The sequence below is a fragment of the Typopeltis vanoorti genome, chromosome 7 (genome assembly GCF_054136105.1).
Source record: "Typopeltis vanoorti isolate ZY-2024b chromosome 7, IOZ_Tvanoo_1.0, whole genome shotgun sequence".
NCBI classification, from domain to species: domain Eukaryota; kingdom Metazoa; phylum Arthropoda; class Arachnida; order Uropygi; family Thelyphonidae; genus Typopeltis; species Typopeltis vanoorti.
This window is the reverse complement of record NC_143555.1, coordinates 62,280,560-62,300,000: the sequence shown is the minus strand read 5'-3', so window position 1 is coordinate 62,300,000 and position 19,441 is coordinate 62,280,560. Positions and strand designations below refer to the sequence as shown.

General features: G+C 32.7%; 1 protein-coding gene across 3 annotated transcripts in view; it reads left to right on the top strand.

Moving 5' to 3' along the window:
• wcd (U3 small nucleolar RNA-associated protein 18 homolog wicked) overlaps positions 1–19,441 on the top strand; it is a 195,534-nt gene that overhangs the window by 1,664 nt on the left and 174,429 nt on the right. For 2 of the 3 annotated variants that reach the window (XM_090395902.1, XM_090395904.1), the window contains exon 2: positions 3,878–4,072. In XM_090395902.1, coding sequence (XP_090252028.1) covers positions 3,878–4,072 — 195 coding nt within the window. Of the gene's footprint in view, positions 1–3,852; positions 4,073–19,441 lie in introns of all 3 variants that reach the window. The other variant, XM_090395903.1, reaches the window with a different exon arrangement.

Here is a 19,441-nt window from a genome sequence, read left to right as displayed (position 1 = left end):
TATATATATATATATATATTTGATATATATATATATATATATATATATTTGATATATATATATATATATATATTTGATATATATATATATATATATATATATATATTTGATATATATATATATATATATATTTGATATATATATATATATATATATTTGATATATATATATATATATATATATATATATTTGATATATATATATATATATATATATATTTGATATATATATATATATATATATATATATATCAAATATATATATATATATATATTTGATATATATATATATATATATATATATTTGATATATATATATATATATATATTTGATATATATATATATATATATATTTGATATATATATATATATATATTTGATATATATATATATATATATTTGATATATATATATATATATTTGATATATATATATATATATTTGATATATATATATATATATATATTTGATATATATATATATATATATATTTGATATATATATATATATATATATTTGATATATATATATATATATATTTGATATATATATATATATATATTTGATATATATATATATATATATTTGATATATATATATATATTTTTTTTATGTTGTATGGGTAGTGGTTTGGGAACGGAGGAACTTGTTTACATTTGATTTCTTGGGAAACGCAGCAGGGGTGGGGAGAGACTTCCACAGTGCATCAGTTGCAGGGATGAAGGAAGAGGAAAAGAAACTTGTTCTGTTTGTTTCTAGGTGTACTGTGAAGGGATGTTAACAGCAGCTGCATGTGTTCCAACAAGTTTAGTACTGAGTGGAGGAATTATTGATGTTATTTCAGATGAGCATTTCCCATGGAAATATTTGAAGAATATACATATTGCAGAAACCAAACGTCTGTGTGAAAGTGTGTGTGTGTGTGAGGGGGGTGAGTTGGTAAGAGATGGATCATTAATAAGTCTGATATTGCTCTCCTCTGTATTGAGTGTCAAGCATTTTGAGGGAGCTTTTCGTGGCCCCACCCCATATGTGGGAGCAGCATTCAATAGTTGGACAGATTTGTATAACATTGACAGCTGTTCAAGGGTGAAGTAACATCTTGAGCGAAAGAGATCCTATTTTTCTTTCTTTTTTTTTTTTTTTTTTTAAAGCTGATAATGCAATGGTTGTGATGTGTTTATGCCAGGAGAGGTTTGATGTGAGGGTAATTACAAGAAGAGAAATCTCAGACTGTCTGGAAATTTGGCTATCATCAAAACGAATACCGGAAAAAAAAAGTTTTTTTTTTATGGGAAATAGGATGGAAGTGAGTTTTATTAGCATTGAAATTGATGAGGTTATCGGAACTCCATTGGAGGATGGCTTGGAGATTGGAATTGAGGGTGGCGGTGGTTGATGATCTGTAGGGTAGGGTTTATCAAATTAAAGCAAGGAGTGTAATGTGCTGTTGTGTGCAAAATATATTGCAGTTCAAGACCAAAATGTATTTCTAAAATGCTGAAAAAAGCTAATTGTTAGTTGGTATAATGTGAAGTTCGTTTGTCTGCTGTAACCACATCCTCTACCTTTCCCTTCTCTGGATATATTTCCTCACTCAACAAGAATTTTGGAGAGAGCTGTGCTTGTTACTATCACATTATTAGCTGGAGGAAACTATCTGGCAGTGAGTTAATGCAAGCAAGGAGGTGTGGTGCCCTCACTCCTCCAAGAAAAGGCCAAGCTTTAATAGCACTCACCAACAATAAGTGGTAGATGAGTACCATTGCCTGGAATATAATTCTGGCTAGAGATTGGATGATATCAGTATTTATTGTAGTTCCAATAAAGGGATGTCCCAGAGTATGTGAGAATTAAAGAACTGTTGCATGAATTTTACATGCAAGTACTTGAAAGTAAAATCCAAAAAAGCTGGAATCATATATGAATATAGATTTGCCTTATGAATAGGCAAATTTTAGAAGAGGTAGAGGAAAGAGATACCTCAGAATTTCAAAAGGAAGTATTCATCTGTTTTATTGATTATAAGAAAGCATTTGACTGTGGTGATCATTTTAGACTGTGGAATGTGATGAATGCAATACCTGAGCATCTATTCTCTGAATCATTTCTGTTACAACCAAGAAATGTCATTAAAAACAATATTTGGAGAAAAAGGCAGAAAACAAAAGGATGCTGCAGGATTGGATATTTTTTGTATCATCTTTTTAACAATTTTAATGAATACTATATATTATGAGAATGGCAGACCATGACGAAGACCTAGGGGGAATTAAGTTTGGAAGCATCAAAATAAATAATTTAAGATATGCAGATGATATCACTCTTATTTCAGAAGATCCAGTTGATGCTGTTAGTTAAAAGAGAAAGTAGAAAAGCCTGACCTAATTTACACATCAATAAAACAAAAGTGATGATTTCTGGCATTTTGGATGAATTCATGATTGAGTGATATAGAGATGGTTGAAAGTTATCATTTATTGGACTCGGTGTGAAGACAAAATTAAAATAATGATAGCTATGCGGGGAAAATTATGTTAAACTTGATAAAATTATGAAATATAGAGATGTTAGTAAGGCCATGAAATAATAATTGTCAAAGCAGTGGTATTTACAGTTGTGATGTTTGGATGTGAAAGCTGCATCATTAAGAAGAAAGAAAGCAAATTGATTCATTCGAATTATGGATATGGATGAGACTATTAAGATTCCCATGCACTGCATTAATGATTAATAAAAAGATTTTGAATATAAAGACAATGAACTTTTGGAGGCAATGATTGCTAAACAGAAGTTTTAACAAATTGCGAAACATTGCTAAACAGAATTTACTTTGGATGTATTGTGCAAGCAGATGAATCATTGAAAAAAAAAAAAAAAAAACAGTTATGTTGAGGAAGATTAAGGGTGGTAGGAGGAGAGGAAGATGAAAGATTTGAATGGACAACATAAAGCAACTTGCCAACATGAATTTACAACCACAGAAAGAAGGGACATAAGACTGAGTGAGATGGAGAGTATGTTTGCATGATGACCAGATGATATATAACAACAACAATAATACCACTATTTTGCAACAGATTGATCTTTTATATTTCTTTGGCAGCAGGTTATTCAGATGCAGTGTTTTAAGAACTACAAAAGTCAATGTGGTATTACCTCTGGGTCTGGCTTCCACTGATGAGACCTCAATAAAAGTTGAAACCGGTCTGGGTAGTGACCTTTCCCATGATGCATATCATTATACAGATGCACTTTGCATTATGGGATACTAAGGCAAGTGATGTGAAGTCATTCCACCTTTACAATGAGTTCCCCAATCCTGAAGATACTTCAGGTGCAAACTTTGTTTGCTTACTTGGATATAAGAATTAAACCTAGTATATAATTTCTTGGTATCTTTAATTTATATATCTACTCTGTATATATATATAAAAAGAAAAAGATAAGCCAAAATTTGAAATGTTTTTATGTCATGTTTTTTGTCTTACTGGCTTACCAGCCTGGAACTCGGAGGGGGGGGGGGTAGGCGCCAGCGGAGCTGAGCTCCCCTAGTATATATATAAAAAAAGTTAATGTATTTGACTTTATAGTTGCTTTATGTAAAATGAACATACATAATTATTCATAGAAAATTATTTTGTGAAAGCCATTATTTTGCATGATGCAATTGAAATTGTTTTGTAATTACTTAGTGAAGTGACATTTTTAAAAAAAAAATATTATGGGAATACTTTTTCAGTGTAATATAGGTAAAATTTAAGAAAAAAAACACCAGTAAGCAAGATTTTAATTTATTTTTTTTATGAAAAAATATGTTAGTTACTTTACTTCAAAACTTTCTATTCTTAGTTAACCATTTTATTTCATTTGAAAGATGGACCAACAAGTTATTCAGAGTTACAAAAGGGTAGCAAAACAAAAGACTGATAAATCTACTCCATTGAATCTTCAAAGCAAAAGGCTGTGTATTGATTATGAGGAAGATGATGAGGAAGAGAAAAGATTGGAAAAGCTTGTCTTTGGTGGCGAGGAAAATATTGTTTATAATTTAAAGCATAAAAAACAGAAAGTAAGTAAAATTTCTCTTTTATATTAAATCTTAATGTAGAAATTGTTCCATGAAATAACATGGTGTGTTAATCATTTAAAGTTTGGGAATCCTGAGCACTGTTCATTTTAGGTACACTTCATTAATACAATTGAATACTACTCCTACTACTACTACTATGTGTGAGCTGAAGATTAGATAATCTGACCACTCCACTTAGACAACAAACCTAGCACATTTTCAAGGCATTTCAGGCCTCTAGTAAGCATATTGGTTATCTTGCAGCAGGCAGTGAAATTCAACATTCTAATTGAATAATATCAGGTGGAGATATTAAAGTTATGTGCATATTTTATCTTTTGCAATCAATTTCTTCCCTGATATCATTATATAGATAGTCAGGCGTTTTGAAGTTTGAGACATTTCCTTGAATTTTCTTGTTGAATTCTTTCTCATGATACATTTAAACCAGTTTTTCTCTGCTGTGGCATGAATGAGGATTTTGCAGTAGTCCAACACAATCAGTGTTTCATTATTCCCCTCCTCCCATATTTATTCTTTTTTTGATGTCTCTCTAATACGATCCCCCTATTAGTCTTAATTTCATATGATAAATGACATGTTTATGAACTATTATTTTTATTTCAGATATTTGTGGATTTTTATTTTTTATGTCCCACATTTTACATATCCTTACTATCATAGATTAACTCCTTATACATTTTTGTTTATTGATAATTATAAGTGATTATAACAGCTGATGTATTGGTTCTGCCATTAGAGTGTTAGCTTCTCTTGCTTCAGAACTTTTATATCACCATAAATATAATATAGCAAATGCTTATATTCTTAATGGGCACCCCTGCTATAAAAACACTGTGTTTTCCTGTGATTTTTATGAATAAAAATTAAACATAACATATATTCTGACATACCTTAAAAATATAATAACATAAATTATGTATATTCAGACATACCTTGGGATAGATCTTTGAGTTCTTGTCTTGTTAACTTTAAAATTTTCTTTGAACATAAATTTTGATGATACATCATTGGTAAATATAAAACCATAAACTGAACTCATAAAGGAATAATAAATTGTAAGAGGAATTTAATACTGAACTACAGCACAAAAATAGATTAAAAATGCATGGAAAATTTTTTTACTAGAATGGAATAAAGTAAAGATTAAAAATATATGGAAAACTTGTTAAAATCAGAGGAATAAATACTGTGGTAACACAATATTTTTTTAATAGAATAGAATAAAGTAAAGATTAAAAATATATATAAAACTTGTTAAAAACAGAGGAATAAATACTGTGGTAACACAATGGGACCTTCACAAAAAAAAAATAATAAAATAAAATAAATAAAATAAAATGAGGTACATTTTATTTAAAATGTGCCTCATTTGCTATTTAGAAACAGAAACCATACATGACTCAAATGGCAATGGCATATAAGAGGAATGGGGAAATCTGAAACAAATTCTGGCAAAAGAAGGAATAAAATGTAAATGGAATAGAAAAAAGATGACTACGAAACTCAGACAAAGAAATAGAAAAGATAATTAAAAAAAAGTAAAAAGAAGAGAGTTAACAGAAATGGCAAAATTCCAAGACAGTAGTACAAAAGAAACAATGCAGTTGCAAAACAAGAAATAAGGAAAAATACATAGAGAGAGAGAGAGATGGAACAATTTTGTAACAGAACTAGAAAAGGATATATCTAAGCCACAACCAAAAATCTATTAAGTAATAAAATACATGAACAAAGAAATAAAAGAAAAGATAAACAATTGATTTAGAAAAATGGGAAACTTATTTTCAATATCTGGACTGATGATAATAAAGTAAAATTTTATACAATAAAGAATGATCTAACAGAAAATATTCTGATGTCAGAATTTAATAAAATACAATAAATAAGATGAAAAATAGGGAAAAAACCAGTAGAAGACAATATAAACATTGAACTATACAAAAATGCAGAGGAAAAATTTTAATGATAGACTTCCAAACTTCTTTAAAATGGTCTGGATTTCTGGAAAAATTCTTGGGGGAAAAAAAAGCACTGATTTTCTCAATAAAATAGGAAATAAAGATGCTGCAATAATTTTAGGAGAATTAGTCTGCTATATGCAGGTATATTAAGATGAACTAAAATTCTTAATAATTTTAGATTACTCTAAAATTATTAATTGAAAAGAGAAGATAATTAAAAAATTATCTTCCCTTTTCGAAGGAAAAAAACTTTCCTTCATTGATTATGAAAAAGCCTTTGATAAAATTAATAGATAAAAGTTATTTAAAATATTAATCAATTTAAATATACCAAAATAGGTCTTTTAGTCCATTCGAGAAATAACAGGAAATAAAATAGTATCAAATTAGAACAATGAAAAGGCATATCAGAAGGAGGGCAGTGCGTGATTGGAATGGATTGCCATTGGATGTTGTAAGTGCAAACAGTGTGAATGAAATCAAGAATAAGTGTGATATCTGGTGCGGGTAGTATGTGCTTCCCTCGATGAGTCCCTGACCCTATTACATCTATTTACCATATTTGCCAGTGTAGAAGATGCACCCCCATTTTTGTACACACTTTTTAGGAAAAAAACTTTATCACTGAATATTCTATTGAATTTACAGTATTTCAAATATAAAGTAATAAGTAGGTCTACTTTCAACAAATACCTAATCTAACTAGGAAAGAGTACCCACCTTTTAATCTTCTTCTTTGTCAGAACCCAGAAATTCATCTCCAGAGCTAAATAAGAGACACTTAAAACTTCTAAATCAGAATCTGAGTCCTCATACAACAAATTGTCCTCTGTACCATCTAGTGCATTACTAATGCCACACTTCTTAGATAATTTAACCACTGTCTCAGTTTTCACAGCATCCCATGAAGCTTTGACCCATTCACAAACTTGCGAAATGCTAGGCTTCTTCCTGATAGCCTAACCTCAAAATCTGAAGACTGCATCCAGCAGTCTTCTGGATGCAGTGTTCCACTTTTCCTTCATGAATCCCTGAAGTGGTTTATTAATACAGACATCTAAAGGTTGAAGCTGACTAGTTAGACCTCCTGGAATTACAGCTAACTGAGTTTTCAATTCCTTGAGTTTATTTTTAACATCTTCTGTTCATTGAGAACAAAACCGATCCCATAATAAAAGAGCAGGCTACTTCAACAGTCTGCCAGATCTCCTAGACCAAATGTTATCTATCCATAACTGGAATACTAGAATGTATTCTAGCAGCTGGAATACATAACTAACATAACTGGAATGCTCTCACACAACGCAAGGAAGCAAGAAAGAAATCGCATTACTCGGAACAGAGAAAATTTCCAGAAATGAAAGTAATAAAAAAATGAGTATCGGTGTATAAGACGCACCCTGTTTTTCAGACCTATTTTCAAAGAAAAAAGTGCATCTTATACGGCGGCAAATATGCTATATATATATCATCATGCATATCAAGGATTTAGACCTATCTTGGCCTGTTCTGGCCTTAGAAGTCATCGTTTAAGAGGACGTCCTGGTTTTCTTTTTCCTAATGGCTTGTATTTTAAGGCTTGTTTTGGTAATCTTTCTGTTTTCATTCTTTGAATGTGTTCCATCCATTTATGTTTATATTTTTTAATTTTTTCTCTTATTGGTTCTTGGTTAAATTCTTTCATAATTTCTTCATTTCTTTTGTGATCAAATAGGGTATACTTTGCAGTTTTTCTCATAAACTTCATTTCTGCTGTTGTTAATCTTTGTTTGTCTTTTTGTTTTAATGTCCAGATTTCGCTTCCATACATTAAGACTGGTAGGGCCAATGTATTGTATACTTTTAGTCTGGTTTGTTTTTGAACTAGGTTTGGTTTAAATATAGATTTAATTATACCTGTTATTTTTAAATATTTTGCAATTTTTATGTTTATATCTTTTTCATTTTCATATGTGATCGTACATCCTAGGTAGTTAAATGAATTCACCTGTTCTAAGATCTTGTTATCTATTACTATTTTAGTTCTTGCTGGATCTTGTCCTTTAATGGTCATAGTTTTTGATTTTTCTGTTGATATTATCATACCATAATCTTTGGATATCTCATTTAGATCTAAAATAGCTTTCTGTAGTTTATCTTCAGAATTTGTAATTATTATTTGGTCGTCGGCAAAGAGGAGAGTGTTTAAGTTTACTGTAGGAGAAAGTTTAATTCCTTGATGTAAATTTTTATTCCATTTTATTATTATTTCATTTAAGTAGATATTAAAAAGAGTTGCTGAGAGGGGACATCCCTGTCGGACCCCTCGGTTTATCTCTCTTGTATATGATAGCTCGTGATTTAATCTTATTTGTATTTGATTATTTTCATATATACTTGTGATAGCTTTTAGGATATTATTTGGTATTGGTCTTTCTTTTAATATGTTAATATGTTTCTTTTAACTTTGTCAAATGCTTTTTCAAAGTCAATAAATGCAATATATGTTTCTAAATTGTATTCTCTTCTTTTCTCTATTATTAATTTTAGGCAAAATGCCGGGTCTATACATGATCGTCCTTTTCTAAATCCATTCTGTACTTCTAAAATGAAGTTTTTGGAATATTTCGTTAGTTTACTAATTAAGATTCTGTTATATATTTTTAACAGGAATTTAGTGTACTGATGCCTCTATAGTTTTTAGGGTGATCTCTATTACCTTTTTTAAAGATAAGAATCACAATTGCTTTTTTCTATTCTATTGGGGGGATACCAGTTGAATAAATTTTATTTAAAAATAATAAGAGCCTTTCTTTGAATCTTGTTCCTGTGTATTTTTATAGTTCTGAGCCTAGTTTTTCTTCTCCAGGTGATTTTCCATTTCTTGTTTCTTTCAGGCTGATTTCTAATTCTTCTTTAGTTACTTCCTTTTCATTTTCATTAATTGTTTGCCAGTAAGGAATGACGATGGTAAAGAGTTCACTGAACCAGTTGATATAGTGGAGTTACTGAGCACGCACTTTGCAAAAGTATATCATCCAGGTGGTGACGTTGAAAAAATGAAGGAACCATTAGTTTATATGGGAATTGTGATGAATGAAGTGGAGGTGAATAGTCTATTACAGAACCTTAATGTGAATACATCTGTGGGATTGGATGGTATACCGGCACGGGTCTTGCATGAAGCGGCTAATGAATTATCAGTGCCCTTGACCATGTTGTTTAATCTGAGTCTCAGGTCTGGCTTAGTCCCGAAGGCGTGGAAAGAGGGGAAAATAGTTTCACTGCATAAAGGAGGATCCAAGACTATGGTTGCAAATTACCGACCGATCAGCATATCAGGAGTCGTTGTCAAGGTCTTGGAGAAAGTAGTCAAGGGAAAAATACAGGAATGGATTGATGAAAATGAGATACTGTACAGAGGACAGCATGGCTTTGTGAAGGGTAGATCATGCCTCAGTAACTTGCTCAAGTTTTATAACAAGGTGACGGCTGAACTGGATAAGGGAAATGGGTTTACAGTGATACTGCTGGACCTGGCAAAGGCATTTGACAGGATACCACATGGAATTCTAATCCGTAAACTACAACATATGGGAATGGATATAGGGTTGGTGAGATGGATAGCTGGGTGGTTGATGGAGAGATATCGAAGAGTAGTTTATTCAGGAGCAGAGTCCAAAAAACGACCGGTGACTAGTGGTGTGCCACAGGGTTCTGTTCTTGGACCACTGCTGTTTAATCTGTTCATTAACGATATAGGGAAGGGTCTAAGTGGGACAGTTCATTTGTTTGCTGATGATGCAAAGTTGGGTAGGGTGATAGTGAATGCAGAAGATGTCAAAGTCTTGCAAGATGACTTAGATAGAATGGAGTTCTGGACTAAGGAGAATGGATGTCAATTTAATGTGACAAAATGTAAGGTTATGCATTTCAGAGTGAAAAGATTAGCAGCAGTATACCACATTGGTGGAACTGTACTCCAAGAGATTGATGAGGCCAGGGACTTGGGAGTGTTGGTGGATAGGGAGATGAAGTTTAGGGGGCACATTGCGAAAGTAGCTAAATCAGCTCATCAACTCACTTGGTTGTTGAAAAATACCTTGACGAGCAGAGAAAAACAAGTTATTGTACCTCTGTACCGAGCCCTGATAAGACCTCATCTCGACTACTGTGCCCAGATTTGGTCACCTCGGTTCCTTCTTGATGGGGAGGAGGTTGAGAGGATCCAGAGGCGAGTGACTAAGATGATAGCAGGTCTATGGAATGAACCATATGAGAACAGGTTGAAGATTTGTGGGTTGCAGAAACTAGTTGATAGGCGGAAAAGGGGAGATATGATTGAGACATTCAAATTGCTAAAAGGATTCTATAGGATTAATTCAGATGATATTTTTGAGATCAGGACTGGTGGTGGGAGAACTAGGGGACACCCATGGAAGCTGGGCAAGAGCGTGGTTAGCAGGGGTGTTAGAGCTGGGTTCTTTACTTTTAGAGTGGTAAATGAGTGGAATAAGCTGCCAGAGTCTGTTGTGGGTGCTATGACAGTGAGCGAGTTCAAGGCAAGGTATGATAGATACTGTGAGAATGTTGAACAGCTGTGTGAACTTGATGTTTAGGGCCTCCCTCGATGAGTCTAAGGACTCCTGGAGTAGCCCGTGGTAATAATAATAATAATAATAATAATAGTTGTCTTTTTTAAAATATTTATCTCTCCACAATTCTGTGTAGTAATTTAGAAATTCTTCTAATTTCAGTTCAGTGTTTACTTTTATGTTTTCTTTGGTATCTGCATTTAAGTGTTTCAAAATTTTATATACAATGGGTGTTATTTTATATAAATCATGTTCTAAATTAGAAACAAATTTGTTCCATGATTCTCTTTGTCTTTTTCTGATTTCTCTTTTAGCTATGGCTCTTATTCTTTTATATTTTATTCCATCTTCTAATCTTTTACTGCTTAACCATTTGTGATAGGCTTCTTTTTTCTTTTTGATTATTTCTTTCATTGTATCATCCCAGATCTTCAGTTTTTTCCTTTTATTGAATTTTTTGGTCTTTCCTAAGCTTTCATTTGCTGCTGCATTTAGTATCATTTTTATATTAAGCCATTCTATTTCTTCATTTTGTTTTATTTTGTCTAGATATTGGTTAATTCTTTGTTCATATAGCCATTGTAAATTTGTGTCATTCAATAGTCTAGTTTTATAAACAAATGTTTCAATTTTTCTTTCTGTTCTTGTTACTTGTAGTCATTTAGGTGGTAATCTTAATTTTATTTTAACAAGGAAGTGGTCATTGCTTATTTCATTTCCTCTGTGAGCTCTAACATCTAGTGAAAATTTTGATGTCTTTTCATTTAGTATAAAGTAATCTAATATTGATTTCCATCCTCTTGCTGCCCAAGTATATTTATGTATGTCTTTATGTTTATAGAAGGAATTCATTATTTTTAGGTTATTATAAACTACAAAGTCAATCAATTTTTTACCATTCCTGTTTAGAGTATGTTCTCTATGTATTCCTATATTATTATTAATTTTTGTGTTTCCAATTCTTGCATTTAAATCTCCTGCTAAAATTATGTAATCATTTTTATTTATTTTATTATATATGTTTTGTAGCTGATTATAAAAATCAATATTATCATGTTCTCTTCCCTCTTCTGGGGCATATAAACCAATTATTGTTAAATAGCCTGTATCTATTTTTATTCTAGCTTCTATTATTCTTTCATTCCATAATTTATAATATTTTAACTGTTTTGAAAGGGAGTTATGAATCCAAATCATGACTCCTGCTTGTGCTCTTTGGTTTCTGTCAATTCCACTGTATATCACATTAAAATTTTCAGTTCTCATGGTCCCTTTTAATTTCTTTTTTGTTTCAGTGATTACTGCTATTTTAAAATTTCTTTCATTTAATAATTGGTCTAATTCTATTTCTTTATATGCTATTCCTCTTACATTCCAGTTTGCTATGTGTATTATATTTTGTCGTTTCCATTTTTGTTTTACCTTTTCCATTCCAGGGTTGTTTCCTGTAGATTCAATCCGATTATCTTTTTCTGTCAGCTTACTAGTAGAATTATGTTCTCCATGTCAGGGGACTAGCCTGACGATAGAATAGTTCGGTGGTAGGTCTGCTACCTTAAGGCTTCTGAACAGCCTTCTTCCGAATTTAAACCCATAGTAGGAATAGGGTATATTGAAGGGGGGAAGAGTAGATTATAGAATAATTACAGTAAGGTTTATAGAGAGGGCATAGTTGTAAGGCCAGAAATGAAAAGACCCCACCCTCGAGTACTCTAATGGCATAGGGGTCATAAAATAAGAAGAGATTGCTAATTAGGCCTTATAGGAAAGATTAAAGTAAGTGGATCTTCCTCAAAGTAGTAGAAGGAGAGGAGATAGATCCTACTAGGGGTTCATGGGAGTGCCGCTTCCCTTACAAACAAGATGATTGCCCCTTATGGCCCTGTTGGTCAACGAGTCCTTATTCAGTATATTCGGACCATCCCACCATATACACACACGCACACACGTGGTGGGCTCCCCTATCCGCCACCCAGGGGATTCGCTCTCTAGGGGTTACAGGGCCCCCCGAGAGATATATTTTTGAATTATATATATATATATATATATATATATATATATATATGTGTGTGTGTATATATATGTGTGTATATATACAGGGTGTTCGGGATAAATTTGACAGTTTCGTAAGGAAAAAGAAAATCTTCTTTGTATCTATTAAATTTAATGAATTGACAAAAAAACATTACAGGCAGAGTTAATTACAATACTATCAACAAGATTTACTCAAAATAACCACCATTAGCATCGATCACAGCTTCAATTCTGTTTCGGAACCTCGAACAAGCTGATGCTACAGTCTCCCTGGGAAGGGCCGCAAAAACTGTTTTAATTTTATCCATTAACTGGGCTTTTGTATTACTGGAAGTGCGATTGGTGTCTTTTTCAACTGCGCCCCATACAAAATAATCCATGGGGTTAAGGTCTGGGGAGTTTGGAGGCCAAACATTTGGACTGGTGAAGTCGTAGAAATTTTCAGACAACCATTTTTGACTTTTCCCAGAGGTGTGGCAAGGGGCCGAATCCTGCTGCCATACATACGGCCTACCATTGGCTACCCTTGTTATCCAGGGCTTGACTACAGTTAGCAACTCCACGAACAAAGCCCGAATTCCAATGCCAGGGTTCTTCAACACCTGTTCCTGCAGATTTGTGAGGAATTCTGCTGTACGAACGCAATCAGATCGTCTGCTAGGGATCTTTCTTCTTGCTACATCCTCGTAGTCACCATTGCAAGTCTCTAGTTCATGCCTGATTGTTTTTACTGTATTCAGGGAGCATTGGGCAGCAGTCGTAATATCCTTATTTTGATGGCAGGCACGAATCATCATGATACAAGTTATTCTCTTCCATGATTCAGGTGGGTTCCAGCTATCCATCCTTTCTGACATCTTGTATATGAAATGAAGAAGGGTCCAAACTTTTAAATGAAGAGAAGTGTGTGTTAATACATGTAACTTACGGAAAAATATAATTAATTATAAATATGTCAAATTTATCCCGAACACCCTGTATGTGTGTATATATATATGTATGTGTATATGTGTATATATGTATATGTGTGTATATATATGTGTGTATGTGTATATATGTATATGTGTGTATATGTATGTGTGTATGTGTATATATGTATATGTGTGTATATGTATGTGTATGTATATGTATGTATATATATATGTATATGTGTGTGTATGTATGTATGTATATGTATGTATATGTATATGTGTATATGTATATGTATGTATATATATGTATAATTATAACAATCTGGAAACAGCATAACTGATTTGTTATACAAATAAACCCACAAATAATGATACACTATGATTTGCAGATGATTAGATTGTATCAGATATATCAGAAGATGATCTACAGAGATCAGTAAAATCATTAAATGAAATTTGAGAAGAGTATAATATGAAAATATCAAAAGTAGAGACAGAAATAATGGCTTTCAAAGGAGAAAACCCAATAAGAAGTAAAATAGTGATAGATAATGAAATATTAGAACAAGTAAATACTTTCAAATACCTGGGATGCGAGTTATCATATGAATATGAAAAAGATATTAACATTAAAATATCAAATTGATGGTAACTTACCTATGCTTTTGATCCCATAGGAGGTCCTAATAATAAGTGCATATTCAGATATTTTTGAATAACTGAGAGAGAGAGAGAAAAAATAGTCATGATAATAAATAAATATGAAAAGCTGGTTCTTGTTGGAGATAGAAACAGCAGAATAGGAAATGAATCCTAGATGTGGAGAAATGTTTTGAGAAAAGGGAAAATGAAGAATGGTAAATACAGTAAGTACCTACTGGATTTCTGCTCAGATCATGGACATGTTCTTTTCATGTGAATCTATGCACATCCAAGAAATGCTATTGTTGTGGTATATCTTCAGACTGGTTCAGAATACAACAGTGTTTATGAATTTTTATCATATATTTTATCATGTGATCATGATAAAAATAGGTACTATTGAAAAGACGTGCATAATTTTAAGAGAAATCCAAGTGGAACATCTGTTGGAAGCAAAATTTAAATTCAGATATATAAGTATTATTAGAAATAAGAAAGGTTTGAAATCAAGAAATAAATCTTTGAAACTGACTGGCTAAATCTGCAGATTAATTGATTCAACCAGGAAAGCATATGGTACTAAAGTTTTCTGCATAGATAGATCATTTCAAAAAAGACCTCTTTTTTGAAATGTATGGTGAAATAGGTTGGAAATGTGGATGAAAGTAAAAAGAAACAATCCATGAAAAGAAGAAATCATACTAGTAAGTAAATATGCAAATGCAGAATTTAGAGATGTAAGAAAGCTATGTTTAAAAGTAACTAAACAAAAGTGGTGAGAAAACTTGGAAGAATATAGATGATATTCTTGATGACGATCTTCTATATTGTTCCAAAATGTTCTGCCCAGTACCATAAGAGAGGTCTGAGATAATAATAGTAACAAAAAGGATATTCTTGATGTCTGAATTATTTTGGAAAATTATTAAATGAGTAACAAACCTCATTTTAGGTTGTAGTTGAGTTTTGTTACCTGGTATGAGATTGTTATGCTTTTTGATTGGAGATCTGGAGTAGTTTTGAAAATTATGATTCGTCTCTGGAGCATGTTTCATTGTTATCCAGCTTTTATCCTACCTGTGGTAGTTAAAACAGTGAAAAGAAATATCCAGGAGGAATGCGGTCAAGAGTAGATGACATTAAACAAGAAATGCTCAGATATGGAGGTATGAGAGTCTGGCAGTGGTAGTGTTGCATAATTCAGTTGATAAGAGGAATTTTTCCGTTGAATGCTCATAATATTAAGATTTCTGTATGCATACTTTCATCATTTCATCTTCCTTTTACCATCTTTTACCTTGCAGTGTCGAAGGTTTATTAATCATCAGACCTCAAACCGTTCACACGATAAGATGGTCAGCCCTATGCCCCGGTGTATCCTATGTCCTATAGTGTTGAGTTCTCAAGACCAGTTAACCTGCTTTGCAGGATGAAAAACCCAGGATAAACTGGGGAAAAAACCCTACTGTCCATGCCCAAGACCAGCTAACTTGGTTATGGCTGAGGAAGACCCTTCAGCTCTTCACGTCACCGACGGGAATCGAACCTAGGACACTCCTTCCCCAGGCATATGGTTTCGAAGCACGCACAGCCACTAGGCTAACCATGCAGACATAATATGCATATGTATGCATACTTAAAAAGAAAAATTTTAAAAGAGAAACTTTGGAAATTATAAACTGTATTCAGACCAAACAGGGATTTTTGGGATAAGATTGTAAAATCATGGTAATGAAACAGGCGTCGGTGTTTATAGATCTGAGGAAAAAAAAAAGATGAAGATATGCCACTCTTTGGTTGTTGGGTTAGAAATAAAGCACTTGATCAAAGATTAGAGACCACAGATATGAGTGTTTGTAGAAAAATCAAGGGCTGAATGGATTTCATCAATGGCAAAATCATATTAAAATTGATGATGTTGGAAGGAACTTAACATCGTTTGCATTCAAGAATATGTGACCAGGGCTATTCTAAGGTAGTATGGTCACTTAAATAGAATGGGAGAGGAAAGATTACCAAAACAGGTGTTTGATGCCAAGATGGCAGGACAAAAGACCCTGAGGAAGACCCTGTGGATTGATATAGTAAAAAGTGCCTTAGAACAGTGCTTCCCAAACTTATGGATGTAAAGGCCCCCTTGGAAAAATTAAAATATTTCACAGGTCCCCATTGAAAAAAAAATTGTAATACAGACATATATTATTATAATATTTATTGTATTTATATTCATTACAAAACATACACAGCGAATATCGCAAAAATCAAATGCAAATATTACATTTTTAGCATCTTTCATACACATTTGACATGGTACACTTAGTCTTAAAACATTTTAAATTTGTTTTCATTATTTCAAGGCCCCCTCAACAAAACTAACGGTCCCCAAGGGAGCTGCGGCCCACAGTTTGGGAAGTGCTGCCTTATAAGACAGAAATATAAGATCTGATAATGTTGGAGTCTTGACAGGTAACAGATTGATTTGGAGGAAAATTATAGATAGAAAGTTAGCAATGATGTAAGTTTTTCATGTAATACTATCATATCCTATACACCCCCCTAGAGGGTACATGTCAGGGATTTGATTATAATGATGATGAACTTATAGAACAAGGTGGAGGAGATGAATTGTTTGCTCTCTCTCTGTATGGCTGAATTGTTTGCTCTCTCTCTCTCTCTCTCTTTTGTTTATTGGAGTGATTCCCTCTGATTTTTTTGACTTTTCCTGTAGTTTGATTCTAGTTTTTGCTCTCCTGATGCAAACCGATGGTTCAGCTGAATAACCATTTTTGGTTATTCAGCTGAACCATCTAGCTAGAGTTGGAGCCTTTATTCCCTTCTGCACAGGACTATTGTCCAGGCCCTTGTTCTCCATCAGGTGTGTCAGGGAGGTCTTCTGGGGAAAAAAAAATTCAGCTCATTTTTATGTCATCTCCTTTTTAAAGATTTCAGAGTGTCTACATACAAAATAGCATATTTTGTAATTAGACACTCACGCTTGTAAATGAATGAAAGGTATTTATTCAGAGAAAGCACTGAAAGGATGATTATTTGCTACACACATACAGAAAGCTATTTTTTAGGTCAAGATGAAAGCCATCCTGCTGTTTTAATTTTTCTGTATCAATAGAAACATTAAAATTCTCAGTGAAAATTAGGAAAAACAACTTTTATTTTGCCACTTAAAACATTGTTAAACATCAAATTTTAAGTAACCTGATTGCCAACTTTCATTAAATTCCATTAATCCAGTGAGGAATTGTTATGTTTTCAAATAATTTAGCTAGTAAAAAGAATTGCGTAAAGCCCCTTAAGAGTAATCCTGAACGTAGATGTGGTTTAACGATGAAAATTGCTACACCATCATATAAACATTAGAAACAGGTTTTATTTTGTTTTTTACATGAAGTCTCTGACAAGCTTACATTATCCAAATGAATTTGTCTAGTGTGCCAATAATGATGTAAAATTCTGACATGTATGTCAAAAATATGTGCATTTTGGCTTATGTATTGTTGAACCCAAAATTGAGATGATTCAAAATTTTAATAAAGATCCGAAATGCTATATCAAATTTCTTATTCGCTTTTATGAAGCTGATGTCTGTTCAAATCATTTTGCGAATAAAAATTATTAGAGTGAAACTCCAAAAGAACCATGTCTTGTGTATATGCAATAATACTCTATAGTGGGTAGTGCTTTGTAAAGGGTAAGTCCAGTTTTAGTAATTTATTCATATTTTATAATGCATTGACAGTGGAATTGGATAAAGGAAATGGCTGTAGCATAATACTGCTAGATATGGCAAAGGCATTTGACAGAATGCCACATACAATGCCAATTACTAAAGTTGGAGCAAATGGGAATAGATATGAAGCTGGTTGGGGAGGGATGTCTGTTTGTCAGTCAATCAATCATCTCCTCTAGATTCCACTCCAAAAGTGGAGTGGAATCTAGCAAAAAGAGAGTGACTAGTGGAGCATCTCAGAGTTCTGTACGAGGACCACTTCTCTTTAATTTGTAAGAGAATTTGTAAGAAAAAGATTTAAAGGGGAGATATTCAGTTTGTATGCGAAGGTTTCTGTAGTTTATCAGTTAATAAGAAAGATTCTAGTAATTGAACCACATGCTTATTACCATAAATAACAATAAAAAAAAACAGCCTGACAAGTTTCACGAGTCGTATGACTTACATATTCAGGGGTCAAAGGTAACTAAAAATTAAAACACACGAAATGAGAAATTACTCAAAATAGTTCATTCTATGCAATTGTCTAACTGTTCATTAAATTGAATAATCGAATGTAGATTCAGTGCATTGCTAACTTTGAACAATGCTGGATGCTGTCACGTTGTGTTGTTCACGTTCACATTGTCTGAGGTCTGACTTGGGTATATTTTTTATCAATGCTGACCAAACTTGGTGTAGAATTAGGCCCTGGTTTTTGTTCCATGAATCCTAAACATGTTTGTAGCTCCTTTAAATTTCCTTATGAAACATTTTTCAACGTAAGAGCATGTTTTTTTTTTTGCCAAAGTACATTATGACCGGTGGAAGTTGTATGCTATGCTAAGCCTGATTTGTTTTCTCTTCTTTTTTGCATGTCTTTTTGGTGTTCGTTCATGCGAATTTCACCTGATCTTCCTGTCTGGCCCACGTAGCAGATGCCACAGGAACAATGAATATTATATACACCTGATTTTTTTAAAGGATGATGTGGAGGTTTTGGAAAAAATTTCAAGATCTCTACATCCCCCAAAACCTCCACATCATCCCTTAAAAAGACCAAGTGTATATAATATTCATTGTTCCTGCATCTGCCATGTAGGCCAGACTGGAAGATCAGGGAAAATTCGCATAAACGAACACCAAAAAGATGTGCAAAAAAGAAGAGAAAACAAATCAAGCTTAACATACCATACAACTTCCACCGGCCATAATGTACTCTGGCAAAAAAACAAACATGTCTTACATTGAAAAAAATTGTTCCATAAGGAAATTTAAAGAAGCTACAAACATGCTTAGAATTCCAATGCAATGCAACAAAAACCAGGGCCTAATTCTACACCAAGTTTGGTCAGCATTGATAAAAAAAAAATATACCCAAGTCTGACCTCAGACAGTGTGAACGTGAACAACACAACATGACAGCATATAGCATTGTTCAAAGTTAGCAATGCACTGAATCTACATTCAGATATTCAATTTAATGAACGGTTAGAACA